This window comes from Castor canadensis, chromosome 16, assembly GCF_047511655.1.
Source record: "Castor canadensis chromosome 16, mCasCan1.hap1v2, whole genome shotgun sequence".
Taxonomy (NCBI): domain Eukaryota; kingdom Metazoa; phylum Chordata; class Mammalia; order Rodentia; family Castoridae; genus Castor; species Castor canadensis.
The window spans coordinates 4,171,285-4,190,146 of NC_133401.1; the positions used below are offsets into that span (position 1 = coordinate 4,171,285).

Below are 18,862 nucleotides of genomic sequence, written 5' to 3' on the forward strand. Positions count from 1 at the left end.
AAAGCTGTCATTCTGCAGAAGTCAGCCACTGTGGGTGGGATGGAGGCCAGTTCTGGAAGCAAGGTGGACTTCACTGGCATACCTGGCTTTAAGTGCTCTCTCTCCTTCTGGGATATCTGGGTGTGTGGGGACAGAAGTAGCGAGAACAGGGACATTTGGAAAGGATGCACTTGAAGAGGGAAGTGGGAAGGAGAGGAAGAGAAAAGGGAGGACTGTGGCTCACCCAGTCTTGGTATGCTGGCACCAGTTGAGTGACAGGGAGTCAAGAATAGGGCTTGGGATCTCCCCATGGGGGGCCTGATTACTGCCCAGGACATGTCCTAAGGGCTCCCATCAGATGACCAGTGGCACCCAGCATCTGGCCCCTAAGGGCCACTTTCCAAGACTAATAGCCTAGGTGGTCACTGGGTTGGGACTTCTAGGCAGATCCCCTGGCCCTAACCCCCAAGACGCAGCCCTTGAAGGCTTGTTTGGTGGGAGCGGGGTCGGAGTCTGGCACCCCTGGAGGAGGCAGAGAGGGAGGGAGATTATAAGTCAGCACCCCAAGGTGAAGCTTGACCCATTCCTCTGCTCCCCCTGTCCCCTTACACTCCAGACATCCCTGCAGCCCCGATGAGGGTGGGTGACCACCTGCAAGGACCAGTATAGGATTGGTGGGGTAGTCTGCTCTCCTTAGGGTGAAAGTGCCCAGTGCCCTCCCCACACAGGGCCACTGACCCCCAAGGGACCTCCCTAGGGCCAGAAGCACACACAAATATCTAGGAAGAGGTACATCATGTCAAGCTGGGATGCCTGAGGAGTCCACCCTGCTTCTAAAAACGATTTCCATGTCCATCCATAGTAGCCATGCATCCACTGCTCCATGGAACATGGATGCCAGCCTCACCCTTACCCTTGCCCTTTCCAATACTCCTGCGCCTTCCAGGGCTGCAGTAGACCCTGAATCACCAATGTCATCCCCACCCAGGAGGACAACCCTCACCCCAAGGTCATTTAGGAGATCCATCATGGGCCTCCCAGGTTCCTGGGGAGGCCTCCCATCAACGAGCAGTTCTCTTCCCATGGAGAGCAGAGCCCTGTCATGTCACACCCTGAGGCCAGAGGGCACTGATGTGTGCATTCCCTTACCACTCCTTTGCTCACATGCTTCCGTGTGTGTCTCACACTTGCAGACGAGCAAACACACCCTCACGTAGGGGCCAGTGGTGGCTGCCTGTGAGCCCCACAAGCTATTCCTGGAACCCTCCTTCCTTGCACTTTAAGTACCCAACCCAGACCTGACTATGTGGCTAACATCCTGGTGTCCAAAGCATCCATTGGACCAAAGAGCATCCAATGCTCCAGCCCTGCGGGCCCCAGGCAGGCAGGCAGGCACGAGTCCATGCATATTCCAAATTTAAATCTGGGACGCTTTCCCCCTTTCTTCACCACTCCAGAACACGGGGGAGGCATCTGCCTGGAAACAGCTGTCACCCAAAGGAGGAGGCGGCACAGCGCGGTGGCTCTCCCGCACATCAGCCAGGGTTACTTAGCTACAGAACTTCACAGCCTGGGGGAAGGAAGGGAGCAGAGGGAGGAAGCCCGCACCAAGGGTGGAGCTGTATGTCCCCATACTCCTCACTGAGTGCTACACACACCACCGGTCAGCAGAACAACCCTCCAGAGTGGGCGCTGTGTCCTTGCGTCATCCGTGGAGAAACTGAGGCACGAGGAAGAACAAGCATGCCCCAGATCACACAGCTACTGAGATAATCATACAACGATCATCGTTATAAACCATAAGGACCAGTTGGCACTAAGTGAGCTCATTACCCTGTTTTCCGTGTGCCATTCTCCTTTTGGAGTGGTCCAAGTTCAAACTAACACAGTCATAGTAGGAAATGCCATTTACTCTGCCCTCAAACAGACCTGAAGAAACCGGACCACAAGCAAGGTCAAGTAATTTGCCCAAGGTGAAATAATCAGGCAGTGCTAGCGGTAGGATTCAAATCCCAGACTCTCTGACTCCATTCTTAGTCACCATGCCACGTGATCTATCCCCATCATCAGCTCCGTCATCATCACAATCTTAGTTGCCATCATTGTCACGATCCATGGAGAGGTAACGCTAATACTTACTGAGCTCTTGCTTGGAGCCCACCTGGGGGTTACGGTCTTTAAATTCCATGTATTTTAATTTCTTTTATTTACTTACTCCCTAGCTATACAGCTACTAAGAAACTGAAACTCAGAGATGGTATGCAACTTTCTAAATGTCACACAGCAGCAGCAGAGTCAAAAGCAAAAGGAAGCATCCTGGTCAGACAGTCCTGCCCCTGTCCTCCATGAGGGAGAGGCAGGAGGCTTCATCTAGGAGCCACCCAGGCTGCAGGGCCATCTCTCTGGCACTGGGTGGGTTCCCAGAAAAGGAGCTGGGACCCACACTGCATTTTGTGCCCAGAAAAGCTCTGGGTGCTGTGGCTGCCAGCCTGTGTGGACCTCTCACTAGGGCTAATCTGGATGATAATGAGGGTTTATACTAAATCCAGCAAAGGGAGGGTGGCCAGGAAGGGCCTGGCTCAAGGGGTGGCCAAGCTGAAATCTCCAGTTCACATAGACACAGACGGTGGCGGGGTTATTACAAACAGTGACCACATTTAGGAGAAGTCGGGAGATTGGGAATGCCAGTCACTGGGCTTAGCATCCCATCTCTGCGGGCAAGGTAGCCTGGCTGGACATAGGCCTTGCTAGCCCTTGCCTCCTAAGCAACACATAGCCACCATGTTGGAATAGTAGGAAAGACAAATTCAAGGTGTAAATAAGGAGCGACCATCTGGCCACCATCAAGAAATGTGTTGTCCAGGCACCAGTGCCTCACACCTGTAATTCTAGCAACTTGGGAGACTGAGATCAGAAGGATTGAAGGTCAAGGTCAGCCCAGGGAAATAATTTGAGAGACTCCCATCTCTAAAATAACGTGAGCAAAATGGACTGGAGGTGTGGCCCAAGTGTAGAGAGACTGCTTTGCAAGTGTGAAGCCCTGAGTTCAAACCCCAGTCCCATGAAAAGAAACAAAAAAAGAAAAAAAGGAAATGAAATAAGCCTCCAAGAATAAGACCTGGAAGAGATGGCGTATGTCACCAGACACCCACAAAGCCTCCAGCTACCCCTCCCCACCATTGCACAGCTCGGACACAGAGCATGTAAGAAAGCTGGTGGGTCCGGCTGCTCGTTCCTCGAACTGATCGCTAATGAAGTTTAGAGTGAGCTATTTTGAAAGCAGCCCACACAGCACAACCACACATCGTCATCAGCCTCTGTCCTCAAATGCAATTTCATTCATAATTAAATATGAAAAAGCCACTACCTTAAAATAACATCCAGGGTCACAGCCGAAGTCTCTCTGGCCTTGGCTGTGCATTCCAACCTCAGCAAGATGCCTCTAACACTTGCCAGGCTCTCCTACACCCTGCTGTACCTGTGCCCACCCCACCTTGCCTGCCAGGCCTGTCCTGCTCTCTCTGTGGCATCTCCAGGACCCACCAGGGTTCAGAGAGACACTTGAGAATCTCTTTTAAGAAGCCTTCCTGTCAGGCACCAGTGGCGCATGCCTGTAATCCTAGCTACTCAGGAGGCAGAGATCAGGAGGATTGAGGTTCAAAGCCAGCCCAGGTAAATAGTCTGTGAGACCCTATCTCAAAAAAAATCCACCACAAAAAAAAGGGATTGGTGGAGTGGCTTGAGGTGTAGACCCTGAGTTCAAATCCCAGTACCACACACAAAAAAAAAAAGTCTTCCACAGGCTAAGGAAGGGACCTTAGCCACCCCTATATTTCCACAGCACTTGTGTGTGCGCGCCCTCTGGCATGGCTCAGGGCACAGCACTGTGCAGTCCCTGTTGGGTCCTTTCAGGAACCATTAGCAGTCCATGGGTGGGCGTCCCATCAGCCATCTACTCACCCTGCTTACAATGTGCCAAGTGCCAGAGAAACAACAGTGAACGATCAGATGTGGTTCCTGCCCGCCTTCTAGATGTGGCACTTCTGGAAAGGTACCAATAAATACACAGTAGCTCTTTCCAGATAGAATGTAAGTTCCCTGCAGTCACTCCCTGCCTCACACACGTGTGGATGCCCCTCCTGGCTGAGAAGATGATACCCAGCCCATAGTTCTAGAGGGGGCATCCCTACTCCCTTGTCCATCCAGGGCTCTGCTTCCAGCACTCCCACAGAACTGCATTTAGGAGAAATTCCGAGCAGTTCACTTGGTCAGTGCCACCCCTTACGGTCTCCAGCTGTCTACTTTGTGGTCAACTTACTGGTGACCTGTATGTGACAGCTGCTGGAGGGGACCCATGGAGAACTGAAAGACACAGAGGAAGAAGGGGAGAGAAACAGAGAGGGGGAGAGAGAGAGAGAGAGAGAGAGAGAGAGACAAGAGAGACAGAGGGGGAAGAGAGGGAGACAGAGAGGTGAGAGAAACAGAGAGAGAGGGAGGGAGAGAGACAGCAGAGAAAGAAGGGGAGAGACAGATAGAGATAGGCAGAGAGACCACCACCTGGGGACATTTCCACCCAGGAAGGGTCTGTCCAGTCACAAGGGCAGATGGGAAGCAGCCCTCACTTCTGCTGAGAGAGAACGGACAGCCCTGGAGAGCAAGAGTCAAAAGGCTGGGGAGGAGGTGGGCCAAGAGCCCGGAAGAGGACCAGGTGTTGGGCTGGCTCAGGTGACCAGACGCCCACTGCATAGCTCCGCACTTGCTGGAGCACGGCTGGACATGGCCAGGCGCCTGGAAGCTCATGGATCATGGGAGAGGAGAGGCTGCACATGGAAGAGGGGGTGGACATGTGCCAACAGGGGCTTCCACCACCAGGATTTGGGGTACGGATGGACCCCTTAACATACATCATGGTTTTAATTGCTACCGCAATAGCTCTTTTGCAGGGGAGAAAGACTGAGGATCAGGGAGGTGAAATGATTTGCCCAAGGTCACACAGCTAGTACGTGGGAGGGTCCTTAGCCCAGCTCTGTCTTTCCTGGTGTCAAATCCTCCATGCTCCCGCCACACCTGCTTCCTCTGTGACTTTTTCATGTCACCCTCCTTGCCCTCCACATGTCCCCAGCTCTGTGTGTTGAGTGAAGATCTCTAGGGGTCGCTCACTGGGATGAAGTCATTGGAACAACACCATCCAAGCCTCTGAGTACTGCTTACCGCTTTAAATATGCTCAGGAAAAAGTGTTTCTCGGCCCAGTCTACAGAGAAGACAGGGGCTCAGAGGGGAATGGTGAAGCTTGAGTTCAGGGCCTAATAAGACCTCCTAGCCCTAGGGTCAACCAAGACATTGCTCTTCTTGGGGACTTAGGGTCCTGATCCAAGAAACAGGAAGTTAATACCACCTGTTAGGTGGATTCAATTTGAATTCCAAAGACAGATGGGTTTCAGGGATGGTAAGTCCATTAAAGTAGCTCACTGGATATTCTGCTGACAAGCTTTTGTGATATCTTTCTCCATCCAGTCCCCAAAATCACACACGTTTGGGTCCAATTTGGAAGACATTGTGGACACTCAAACTGTTGGAAGGATGAACCCTCCCCTATAAGAGAAGAGAATGTTTCGGAACCCCAAGCTCTCACTACCCATTGGCTAAGTTGCTTAGTTGCCTGGTGGTCAACATGTTCACGTGAAGGAAGCCCGTTTCCCTTCATGGAAAACTGTGGATCTATTGCCCTTGTGTCCATCAATAATCAGCAAATAACAGCCTGCTGGTGCAGGCATTTCTATTTTCAACCTGAAGGGCGGTTTGGGGGTTTCTTTTAAATTTAACTATCCTCATTAAGGATTCATAGCACACTAAAAGAGTGATTTTTTAAAAAAAAAATCATCTTTGCAGAAAAGGAATATCAGCAAAAATAATCACTATTCCAGGCTCAACAATGGGTCCCTAATGAGGACAGCAGTCATCCCTTAAATAAACATATCATTAGGGTGAGAGTTGATGTGTCAACACAGACCTAGTCCACTAATTTGTGGGGTGGTTTGTCTGTGGTTCATGTCGGTGGGATCCGGTGAGTAGATGGGTCCTCCTAGGGCAGAGTCATAGGTGGCTTTCACAGGTGGAAGCTCAAGGTGTGAGTGAGGTCAGGCCATTGATAGGGCTTCTACCATGGAACCCTGCCCAGGTCATCAGGCAGGCCTACAACAGTGGTGACCAGGAAAGCATCCAAGAAGCCCTAGATAAAGACAATACCAGGCTGGAAGATGAAGAAGAACCTCTCAATCAAAGACCCCATCGCCATGTTGACTTCAGGGTCCAAGTCTGCCTGGTGACAAGTGTGGCTTTATTCCCAGCTCTCCCAAGTGGCAGAACCTCAAAGGATGATTCCTGCCCACTGCTACAAGACCTGCCTAGCTTCCAGAGAAGTGTCCCTTGTCCCTGGCCTGTCCTCACCTATACATGGACTTCCCAGTGAGTTTCCATCAGAATCCCCAGACTTCTCCTTGGGATCCACAGGCTCCAGCCAGAGAGGAAGACGCTCCCATCCAGAAGTCTTGGCTCGTTGGAAGTAGGCTCTCTGTCAACAAGTCCATTGAGTACTTCTTATGTATTAGGGACTGTAATAGATTCTAGGGCACATGATTCCTTCACGTGATTTATCTTTATGAAGGAAAAAGCTAGTGAGGAGATAGTTAAGATCACCACAGATTATCATAAGCTGTTGTAAAGCAAGGAAACAGGGTGAAAGATGTCAGCAATTGGAGAAGCCAGGTTTCACAGAGGGAGACCAAGCCAGGACTTTCTGAGGAGGGGGCATTCAAGCCCAGTCCTGGAAGAAGAGAGCCAGCTGGGTTACAAGGTCTGGAGTCAGTCTTGGCCAATAAGCAGAGGGTGAATTCAGGCAGTGAGGGGGACAGCCAAGAGTGTGCCTAAGCACACCTGGGATGGTCATACGCTCCAGGAAAGCTCACCTCCAGGAAGAAAAGGCTTGCGGCCTCAGGTAGCCCAGAGCAGGCCAGAGAAGACAAGGGCTGGAGGATTGGGGTATTGATGGCGGGAGGATGAGAAAGACTGGAGGGGGCTCAGAAGCAGGTAGAAGAGAGAATGGTGTGGCCATTTTGGAGAGTGGGCCCTAAAGAAAAATGGTGAGCGATCCATGGCACATGGAGCACCTGCTGTGGCTACAAGTTGACGTTGAGATTCCTCAGCTCAACTGTAGGATTTTCTGCTGAAAACTGGAAGTGGCATGGGTCAGGCAGACATGTGTGCTCACCTGGGGCTAGAGCTTTGTCAGGTGCACAGGAAAAAGACACCAGGGAAATAAGGAAGGCTGCAAGGAGGGAGTGATTAAATGATGGACCATGCCCTGTCTTTCAGATGAAGAGAAACAGGAAGACAAGGCAGGAAAGAAGCAGAGAGTCCATAGGTGGGGGCCCCAAAGATCTGACAGTAGAAGCATCATGAAAAGTCACCCACAAGAAAAGGCAGTGATGGGCAGAGGTAGGAAGGTGAGTGAAGGCCAGAGGTCAGAGGCCAGAAGATGTTGGTCAGCACCAAGCCTGGTGGAAGCTATGGGCTGGATGGCTAAGGTCAACTAGAAGACTTACTGGAGGTGAGAAGGTCAAGGTAGAGTGCAGTCTCTTGACACTCTTGGTGGATGACACCAGCCAACAGACACCTCAGAAACTCAAAGGGAAACATTCCTTGGGAGACAGCAATACGAGAATGCAGGGTTAGAAAGAGTTCTTTACGGCAGCAACCATCAACCCACTCTGCAAAGAGATCGGATTGGAAATAAGCACCATTGTAACAAGGACAGAAGAGATCTAAGACTCGTGGTGTCCGGGAATTGTCCGATAACAAATGGCAATCTGTCCGACAGATAAACAATGCTTTTATTTACTGGTGTCAATGACCTTGTCTCTGATTTGCTGATGCTAGGAACCTCCAACCCTTAATCTCTGGCATGCAATTGCATAAACAGAGCAGCGTTGGTTGTGTTTTGAGGATCAAAGGGCCTAACTCCCCTGGCCCAAGTCAGGGCTTTGCTGACCCACCAGTCAACCTCCCACCAGTCCTCTGGGCTGGAAGGTGGGCTTACCTCAACCCTCAAAAGTCACCTCACTCTTTCTGATCTTGAGAACAAGCCATAAAGTCAGTTCTGAAGAGCAGGTGAAGGTGCATGAAGCCAGCTCTCAGCAGGTACTTGCAAACCTGATCAGACTTTAGATAGCACAATGGGACAGCCTCAAGTCTACTTCCTGGAAAGGGAACCTGGACCTAGATTGACAATGACTTCTCTAAACGCCTTTGGTGGCAAAGCAAGATTTTGAACCAGGCCTCCCAATTCCCAACTCCAAAGTGTAGGGTCCTTTGGGTGCCTCCGATCTCCATGCCCAGAAAACAGCAAAGTCCTGTTCTCACACCTGAGGCAGGTGCAAAGTAAATGGCTCCCTAGGCCCACAAAACTCAGCATGCAAGAAACCGGCCACCCCAGAGGAACTTCCTGCCCCCCTCCCAGTTATGCAACTTTTTGTCCAAGCTGCTTATACCATCAAATTTATTTCAATAGAATCCTATTGTCCACAAACCTACAGAAGATCAGACTTAGCCTGATTAGCTTTGAACATGGGGGCACCCAGAAACATCTGGCGTTCTGATTAAGAAGGTATGTGACATAGTCTTAATATTTACCCAACTCAGAAAAATTAAATTACTGGTGGGGGGGGGGAGGGGTGGTGGAAGACTTGGTCACAGTAGCAGAACCAAAGCAGTTATTGTTTGAATGCCTACTGTATACAAGGCATGATGGCAAGTAATTTCAAATTCAACATCTCATTTAAGTTGGGAGTTTAAGAACTATCACCCCAAACATATTACGTGTAAAATGTTAGTCTAGTCTGCTCAATCAATATTTTTTGAAAATCAAGTAGTGAGGTTCAATAAAACCCAAATCCATTTTGAGTTTTTTCAGAAATTTGGTAGAGAAAGTATCTCCCCCGAGCATAGACATAATAAGTTAAGTTATACCCCAATAACTTAATAAATCTCCATTAAAAAAATGAAATATTGACATGACACTAAGAATGGGCAGCAGCAGAGAGAAGGGTTCGTCTGGATGTGGCGGGGGGGGGGTGGGGGGAGCAACCTGATAGATCTGTGTTTTTACTGTCCCTGGGTCTTGTAAGATCACCCAGAAAGGCAACTCCAACAAGTACCTTTAAGGCCATAAATTATAAGCTCTCTTAAACTTAATTCTCACTTTCTTCCCTTTTTTCTTTGAGACGGGGACTCTATTCAGCCCCTGCTACACCATCCTCCCGCCTCAGCCTCCACAGTACTGACATTACAGGTCTGCATCACCACACCTGGATTAACTTAATCCTGACTTTCTGAATGTTTCATCATATTTGTTGGTCCTGTTCACTTTACAAAGCAGAATGCCATTAACATTACTCACTATGAGTCAGTCTATTAGCGGAGAGTCTGTAGAACAGGCTTGAAATAGATTCCTTCCCACCTCCCATTCCCCAACCCCCCACCTCCAAAATTCCAACTAAGCCTATTTTTACTCAAAGGGCAAAGTTGACATCGGATTATGTGTGTCCTTTGCACAAAGTATAGGCTTTCGGCAAGCAGGACCACATTCCTACCAAGCAAAACTATTCCCTGTAAGCTGATTGCCCCGGTCCTGCAGAGCCTCTCTCAATAAGGCTCTGTTCTACTCGCTTGCAATTGTGTGGCCCGTGTTCTCAGGTGTGGCTTGGGACAGTGTTTGTCTATTGAGAGATGGAGAGGGACCCTGAGCCAGCCCTTCTGGCAGCGAAGATCCCTCTCAGGCAAAGCCTTCTTGATGTACAAACTTGGAAAAGCAAGTCTTCAATAAGATCTATTTTAATAAGATCTGAAAGAGCTGCATTCCTGCCTCCAATCCCACTGGCTTCCCTCTGATAAAGACTGCAAAATGTACCATCGCCAGCTGAGGGTGTGTGTGGGGAGGGTGGGGAGAGGTGTGTGAGAGAGGAATCAGAAAAAGCAAAATTAAAGCAGCCAATATTTTTAAGTACCTCTTGATAGCCCCTCATTGCTGAAGCCCACCTCTAGATCCAAAGCTCACCAAACACCTGGTGATACTGGCTTCCAGAACAGAGGGGAGATCCAAAAGGAATCTCCCATCACATCTGTGAGCTACACGACAGCATCTTTCAGAGAGAGAGAGAGCTGCTTGTCCCCTCTTGCTTGAACTGGGTCCAGCCTGTACCTTCCTGCCGTAGGGTCGGCAAAGCAGGCCTTTCTTTCTGAAGCACACATGTGTTACAAATAACTATTTGCGTACAAACCAATTCCAACGGAAATTCAGTGATTAGTGAAGGCTACGTGGACAGTGTTCACCTTTTATTGAAGTGATCATTAAGAGTCAAGTCTCCCCTCCGGCCATTGAGGTCTGAGTGCAGATCCTCATCTGCATAAAGACCCTTCCTGTAAACATGTGAGCTCATCTTTTGCCTCATCGGGGCTGTAGAAGTTTAACTGGGATGGGGACACGAACCCCACTCAGGAGTTGAAGTTGCCCTCCATCAGAGTCTCAGCTTGCTTCCCAATGAGCCTGGGGTATGTGTGGAGGGGACTCAGCTGGACTTTCCCTGTTGACTTCTCCAGGCACCATGATCATTGAAGCTAGACGATGCGTCTTTTTTTTTTTCTTTTATTATTCATATGTGCATACAAGGCTTGGGTCATTTCTCCCCCCTGCCCCCACCCCCTCCCTTACCACCCACTCCACCCCCTCCCTCTCCCCCTCACCCCCTCAATACCCAGCAGAAACTATTTTGCCCTTATTTCTAATTTTGTTGTAGAGAGAGTATAAGCCATAATAGGAAGGAACAAGGGTTTTTGCTAGTTGAGATAAGGATAGCTATACAGGGCATTGACTCACATTGATTTCCTGTGCGTGGGTGTTACCTTCTAGGTTAATTCTTTTTGATCTAACCTTTTCTCTAGTTCCTGGTCCCCTTTTCCTATTGGCCTCAGTTGCTTTTAAGGTATCTGCTTTAGTTTCTCTGCATTAAGGGCAACAAATGCTAGCTAGTTTTTTAGGTGTCTTACCTATCCTCACCCCTCCCTTGTGTGCTCTCGCTTTTATCATGTGCTCATAGTCCAATCCCCTTGTTGTGTTTGCCCTTGATCTAATGTCCACATATGAGGGAGAACATATGATTTTTGGTCTTTTGGGCCAGGCTAATCTCACTCAGAATGATGTTCTCCAATTCCATCCATTTACCAGCGAATGATAACATTTCGTTCTTCTTCATGGCTGCATAAAATTCCATTGTGTATAGATACCACATTTTCTTAATCCATTCGTCAGTGGTGGGGCATCTTGGCTGTTTCCATAACTTGGCTATTGTGAATAGTGCCGCAATAAACATGGATGTGCAGACGATGCTTCTTATGCCCCCTGGGAAGCTCGAATAGCTGGGCAAACAGAAAGCACCTACTAATGGCTCACTGCCTAGCATATTTGAGTGAATGGCAATGCTGGTTCTTCAGGAAGAGCTTGTGCTCTGCACCAGGCACTGTGCTGAGTTCTTCACACACAGTCAATCACCCACCATCCCCACAAACTAGGTTCCACACTCAACAGAGAGAAGAGAAACAGGCTCAGAAAAGGCCCACTGAGTTGGACACATAGCTCAGTGGCAAAGCCATCCCAAGCACAGCAATCGAGAAGTCTGACTGGCTCATGCTGATGAACCCTGACCAGTCATACTGACCATTAGACTCCAAGTTCATTGTTGGATCTGTGCCCTTCAGAAAGGAAAGATTGCTGGGTAATACAAACATGTCCTCCAATCTTCAAAGTCATTATGATCACTGATTCTGTCATCAGAGAACAAATGCATTGCCCAAAGGATAAAATTTCCATGGCTCATGTCACAAGGGTAGCAGACAGGAAGGGTGGAGACTGAAGGAGGCCAGCATGTGACATGAGGATAACTGGCACAAGCCCACCTCACTTAGGGGAATTTAGCTAGGAATACAAAGGAGTCCAGGTGAAATCCTGGAAGCCGCTGCTCTGGGCATGTTTTCTAGAACTTCCAAACAAAGCCTGCTGGCGGGACGGGGGAACAATTACAGCACGCAAATGTCACGTGATTTTTGTCACTGATTTTTTAACATGCATAGCCGGGTTCATGTGTCTCCAATTCAAAATCCAAAATTGAAGTCTTATGTGGAGATAATTATAAGCGAAAATCAAACACAGGCCTGGAAAACAGTCCACTTTGCTCATAAAATAACTAACTGCTCGCTATGAAGAGCCCAGATTCCCAGAGGAAGTTGGGACCCCACTGGCTGGGGCAGGATTCAGAGGTGACCACCGATCGGTCTCAGTCATTGACAGTGTGGTATAAATCCTGAGGTCCTGAACTTGAGTTTTATGTCCCAGAAGGGACCCAACACGCTCCTCCCGTGTTAATTTCAACAATAATATATCCTGTAACAAAAGGCTGTCAGCAAAAAGCCAAAACTGCATGATGACAAAAGAACAGCTTTAAAAAAGTCTACCAGTCCAAAATAAAACAAATTTGTGTGTCATTCAAAGGCCAGTTGTATAGTAGAATCCTGCATGCCCGTGTCTCTCTGCTCACGAATGGTCAGCTACCAACTTTAAGATCCCTGAGAAGAAGCCGTGGGGACAAGCCTCGCTGTATGGAGCAGACCTGTTTCACCACCGCAAGCAAAAGGGGGACATGACTGTCCACAAAGGCAGGCTTTAAAACTCAACCTGAGTGAGCACCGTCTTTCTTTATTCTGTTCCTCCTGTCCAGCCTCAGCCCCACCCAGCTCCATAGGTGGACCCCACAGGCCCAGTCTTCCCTCCAGCTTGGCAAGGGCACCCCATGCCCCGCTGGCCGGTGGGGACATGTTCCTCGGTGGGCCGGCCCTTCGGGCTGAACCTCTTCAAAGAACTTACAATTCCTACGCTTCGAGTGCTTGCCTGGAGCGCGGCAAGAGGTTAGCATCTGACCCCAGCACTATTAAATCTTTTTAAAGTTTAATCTTCAGGGGATTTCGACTGTAAATAAAGAACACTCCACATGTAAAAAATAAACTTACGCTCATGACTTCATGCGTGACCCCAAGTTCACGTTCTGTTTGTGATTTAGCAGAGAAGAGACGAGGTATGTGGCTTGTAGTCTGCGGGCGTGGAACTGGGCTCCCCAAACGAACGCATCACGGGATCACAGTGCAGAGAGGACAGCCCCACTCTTCATAGTATGGGAGGTGCCACCCGAGGAGAGGTGACAGACGACGGCCACATGCAGATAGATGGCATAGCCAGGCAGCCCAGCACCCATGAGCGAGGCTCAGCTGCCTCCCCTTGACACATCTGGAGGCTGTTCACAAATGACGTCTGGGTTGATTTTTTTGCCAGGATTTGGTGCCAAGGCCACACTTCCACCCAGGTCACAGTCCACAGAATTGGACACCACGGGAAATGCCGGAACAGGCACTTCTAAGGTTCCGTGGTCACTCACCCGCAACATATGATCTGCAGGAGGAGAGGAGTGAGGGGACAAGTGATATTTCCAAAGAGGAGGCATGGGACTGGAGCCTCAGGGGATGCTCAGGAGAAAGAGGACAACAGCCACTGCACCCCAGAAGGCTTTCTCCCCAGCCTTCACCCTCCCACAGTGATTCCCTCCAGAAAGGCTCCCAGACACAACACAGCTATTGCTACACTGTTTTCCAGTTCAGACATAAAGAAGTCCCACAGCCACTTGTCAACAGCTCAGCACTGTGACCACTGCACTCGCTGCTCTCCCTGTCCCAGACTTTATACCCAGCTGAGGTGTCCAGGCTGAGGCCTGGCCTCAAGGACAGGTACAGCAGTCCATTTTTCTTTACTATAACAAAACACACCAGAGACAGGATACATTATAAAGAAAAGAGGTCTGGAGATGTGAACTCAAAGACCCAAACCTGATGGCCTTTCTGGAAGTGTTGTGACAGCACAGAACGTCACATGGCAAGAGATGGGGATCCCACTTGTGTGAGTTTATGCATCTGGTGGTCTCTGTCCTTCTTACAGGAGGGCTTCACCCTAATCTTGTATGATCATCACCATTTCCCAAAGGCTCCACTTCTAAACACCATAGTTGGCCTATGTTTCCATCCTTCCATCCTCTTGACATGACACAATGGAGAGCAAATGTCCTTGGAGGATACTCAACCACATCCAAACCACCACAGTGGGAACAAGAGCCACACCTGTATCACCTCTGACAAGAGCCATCTGCAGTCCATCACAACATGATGCCACAGACCCCCAGATGGCCAGCTGCAGAGGACTGAGAAGGGACATCAAGCATTTTGACACCATCCCCACCCAAAAACCTTCATTCATGGCTCTGATGTCACTCCTTGGGGATGAGGAAAACATGAATCCTGACACCACAGCCAGTGCCTCTGGGAGGCGCCCAAGCCAAGAGGTTGATGTGGTTGAATGTAGAAAAGAATGATCATACAAGAGTCCCTACTCACTGTATGACTTTGAGTAGATGGGTTTCCTTCCCTGGGCCTCCTTTCTCGGTGTACAACCTAAGATCTAGAAGGTCTTACAAGGAGCCATTATAAGTTCAAGACATGAAGGTAAGGCAGCTCTTTAGTTTTGGGGAAGGATTGGAAGTAGAGGGTCTGACTTCATGGGTGTGACAGAGCAGTAAACAGGAAATGGCCACCTTGTGTCATTGTTGGTGATTTCCTTGGCTGAATCTCCCATTGGAATACAAAGGAAGGCTGTGGAAATCAGAAATGTGTACTGCCCAAAACACCATGGATGGATGGATGGAAGGATGGACGGATGGATGGATGGATGGATGGATGGATGGATGGAAGAATGGCTGGATGGATAAATGCATGGATGGCTCTATGGATGGATAGATGGATGGATGCATGCATGTGTGGATGCCTGGATGAATAGATGGATGCATGGGTGGATGAATGGATGGATGAGTGGATGGATGCATGGTGTGTAGGTGGATGCATGCATGGGTGGATGAATGTATGGATGGCTCCATGGATGGATAGATGTGTGGGTGTGTGGATGGATGAATGTGTGGAGGGATGAATAGATGGATGAGTGGATGGATTCATGATGGATGACTGATGGATGGATGATTGATGGATGCATAAGTACATGAGTATATAGACGTGTGGATGGATCCATGGTTTCATGGGTGAATGCATGGATGGATAGACAGATGCATGGATGAATGGATGGATTCATGGATAGCTCCATGGATGGATTCATGGATGGATGGATGGATGCCTAGATCTGTGGGTAGGTGGATAACTAAAAGGAAGATGGGTGAGGGGCAGATGAGTGAAATGGTAAATAAAAGGGGTAAAGAATGGACAGATGGATGGAAAGAAGGACAGTTGACTTCTTTCTCATGCTGCCCAGTCCAAGAACCTTGCAACGCTGGAAGTGATTCATTACAGAGCTCCCCCCATACCCCCTGGGCAAGTTCTGATAGAGACAGTATATTTATTTTTTAAGCAGGAGTGAATTATTCAGCACTTCTAAATCCAGAAGACAACAAATTGAAAGCAACACACACTGTGCTTTTCCTCTCTCTCTGCATACTTAGAAATATTCTATAATTTCTTTAACAGAATAGAATTATTGATTGTGGGTGAATTAGCAGCTCAAGAAAGATCCAGGGTGCCAACAGGAGGTGGGAGGTGATGCTGGGCTGGACTTACGTGCCTGAGGATGGGGAGCTTGAGGGGAGGACAGACAGAAGGAGGAAAGGGAAGGGTGAGGGGCTGTGGGGGTGGGCCGTAGGGTGAAGAGGCAGTTGGCAATGTGCAAGCCAAGCTGAGAAGGGGAGTTCCTCACTCACACTCAACCTCACATTTAGCAAGCATCAGAGGTCTCTGGGCTTTTCCAGAAAGCTCAGCCCAGATGATGAGGCCATAAGGCATTTTGAGGACCTCCCTAGCTTTGGAGAGTGGCCAGGTTTGTCAAAAATATCAGTCCTGGCTCTGGGCTCAGGGAGGGGTGGAGTCTCAAGGGCCCACCCTTTGCTGTCATAACTTGTTCTCCTAGTCAGTGGGGTTGGAAGACATCTAGTACTTCCCAACACCAGACTTCACTTCAGGAGCCAGGACGTCTAAACGCCTTGGACTTGAACAGATCAGACCTTCCAGTAGGGATCCCATGAAGTCATGTGAGGTGGTGTCACGGCTTGGCTAGGATATGTCTCTCAAAAAGGCTCATATGTTGGAGGCTGGTTGTGCTATTGAGAGGTAATTGGATTCTGAGGTTTCTGACTTTGTCAATGGATTAACCCATTGATGAGTTCACAGGAAATGGGGCCTGGGTGGAAGAAGTGGGTCACTGTAGGCGTAACTTGGCATAACTTTGAAGGGAATATCTTGTCACCAGCATCTCTCTCTCTCTCTCCTCTCTCTCTCTCCTTCTCTCTCTTCCTCCTTCTTTCCCTATCTTTCTCTGCCTCTCTCTCCCCCCTTTCCCTTTCTCTCCCTCTCTCTTTGCCTCTCTTCTCTTTCTCTCTCCTCTCTCTTTTCTCGCTCTTCTTCTCTCTCTTCCTTTCTTTCTCTGCCTCTCTCTCTCTCTCTCCCTCCCTCCCTCTCTCTGTGTCTTTCTCTGGCTCTCTGTCTCTCTCCCTCCCTCCCTCCCTCTCTCTGTGTCTTTCTCTGCCTCTCTGTCTCTCTCCCTCCCTTTCTCTTTCCACCCCTCTCTTTCTCTTTCTCTTCTTCTCTGCCTCTCTCTCTGCCTCTGTGTGTCTCTCTCTGCTTCTGTCTCTCTCTCTCTTCTCTCTCTCTGCCTCCCCTCTCTCTTTCTCCTCTCTCTCTCTGCCTCTCTCTTCCCTCTTTCTTTTTCTCTCTCTTCCTCCCTCTCTCTCCTTCTGTCTTTCTCTGTCTCTGTCTCCCTCTCTCTCTCCCCCTCCTCTCTCTTTCTCTCTCTCTCTCTTCCCTCTCCCCCATGTGCTCTCTCTCTCTCTCCTTCCTGGCTGCCATGAGTGAGCAGTTCTCCTTACCACTCCCTCCCTCCGTGATGTGTCTGCCTCCCCACAGGCCTGAAACCTATAGACCCAGCCTACTATGGACTGAAATTTCTGGAACCCTGAGCCAATATACGTCCTTCCTCCTTTAAGTTGATTTCTCTCAGGCATTTTGTCAAAGTGACAAAAGGGTGACAAATACAGGCAGGAAGAGTCAAACCATGGCAGTCACTGTGAGACAGAACCCAGGCCTGAGCCTCAGGGACCTCCACAGCTTCCACCTTGGCTCAGATCTGTGGACATCTTGAAGAGGAAGGGACTTGTGGGAGGTCCATGGCCTTCCAGGTGTTGCACAGCACTGTAAGGTCCCAGCACTTAGCATGAGCAAAACATTGATCAGCTCACCCTCCAAAGGACTGATTGCATAGAGTAAGAGGGGAATTTTAAGGGAAAAAAGCTTTCTCACAAAAACTTGGGGTGCTTCCTTTGGGTGTAACCAAAGGCCAGGTTTAAAGGAACCCCCAGAAACAAGCATACAATTCCTTCATTCCCTGCCCAGAAAGAGTCTGCAAAGTCTCCAAGGCAGGAAGACCAAGTCCACAAAAATAGAGGGAGATTTGTGAGAAAGAGCTAAGATAAAGACAGATAGATGCAGAGTGGGTACTTCTTCCTGTACCATTAGTTCCCCCTCTGGGAGACTGGTCTAGGAAAATAACCTGAAATAAGATGATTTTTTCATACAAGATGCTCATTCCAGTATTTCTTATCTTTTAACTATTGAAAATAGCTTGAATGTCAATAATAAAGAAATTGTGATGTCTGTTAGGGCATCTTCACTGAGTGGTGAATGGCAGCTATTAAGAATGACGGTTATAAACTATTTGTTCTCTTCGCAAAATACAAACTCCCATGATGCCTGGGGAAAGGATTTTAGAGCTAGGGGTTCAGCTGTGACAAGCGCAGACAGTGAAAAACACATGCAGACAGAGCAGATGAGAAGGAAATTTAGCAAAAGCTCAGCCTTGGTTGTGTTGGCCCCGTGAGTACGATAGGGAACTGTGGTAACGGGGTTTCCTACTTCTGATTCTAAATTTGTGGGGTTGGATGAAATTTCTGTCACCATTGTAAACTGTAAGCTGTGGGGAGAGCTGATTTGGAGCAGAGAAGACGGAGTCCAGGCCAGCAGGGGACTGGGAGTCTGCAGAAAAGAGGACTGGAGGGCAGGCCCAGCAGGTAGCCCGTGTGGTGAGGGAGGCTCTAGGCCACACTGAGCCACACCTAATTTTGGTGGACTTTTGGAGTCCCCTAGGGAACCCCAAACATTCGTTTGGTCACTCCTCACTGTACTTACTCCCTGCGTGTGAGTCACACAAGCCACTCAACAGTCCAACACGTATTAGTCATCCTTGGTGGCACATCTAGTACCCATGGGCCTTCCACTTATTAACAATAAGTTAATAATGCTCGGAGAGAAGATAAAGAAGGAAGTAAAGAAGGTGAATGTGGTTGATGTACTTTCTATACAAGAATGAATAGAGAATTTTTAAACCTGTTCAAATCACCATAAGGGGACTAAGGTAGAAAGGAGAAAAATAGAGAGGATGAACCAATTCGGATTATAAGACATATGTACATGGAAATGTCACAAGAAAACTCCCTGTGTAGCTATCTTAAACAATCAAAAATGTCATTTTTTCTACAAAAACAGGGAACAGGAAGGTAAAGCAGGTCCTGTCTAGGGGTTGCACCCATGGGAGGGGGGAGGATACAAGGAAAGGTGTAGGAGGGTGAATATGGTGGAATATTATGCACTCATGTATGAAAATGGAAAAATGAGACCTGCTGAAACTAT

At 48.8% G+C, this 18,862-nt stretch overlaps 1 protein-coding gene across 18 annotated transcripts in view; it reads right to left on the bottom strand.

The window, feature by feature from the left end:
• The window catches only part of Znf536 (zinc finger protein 536), a 463,499-nt gene that overhangs the window by 352,312 nt on the left and 92,325 nt on the right, over positions 1 to 18,862 (bottom strand). For 8 of the 18 annotated variants that reach the window (XM_074058790.1, XM_074058788.1, XM_074058789.1 and 5 more), the window contains one exon: positions 13,094 to 13,529. The exons of 9 other annotated variants lie outside the window; for them this stretch is intronic. In XM_074058790.1, coding sequence (XP_073914891.1) covers positions 13,094 to 13,099 — 6 coding nt within the window. In that variant the 5' untranslated portion in view covers positions 13,100 to 13,529. Of the gene's footprint in view, positions 1 to 13,093; positions 13,530 to 18,862 lie in introns of those variants that run through there. One more of the 18 variants, XM_074058803.1, reaches the window with a different exon arrangement.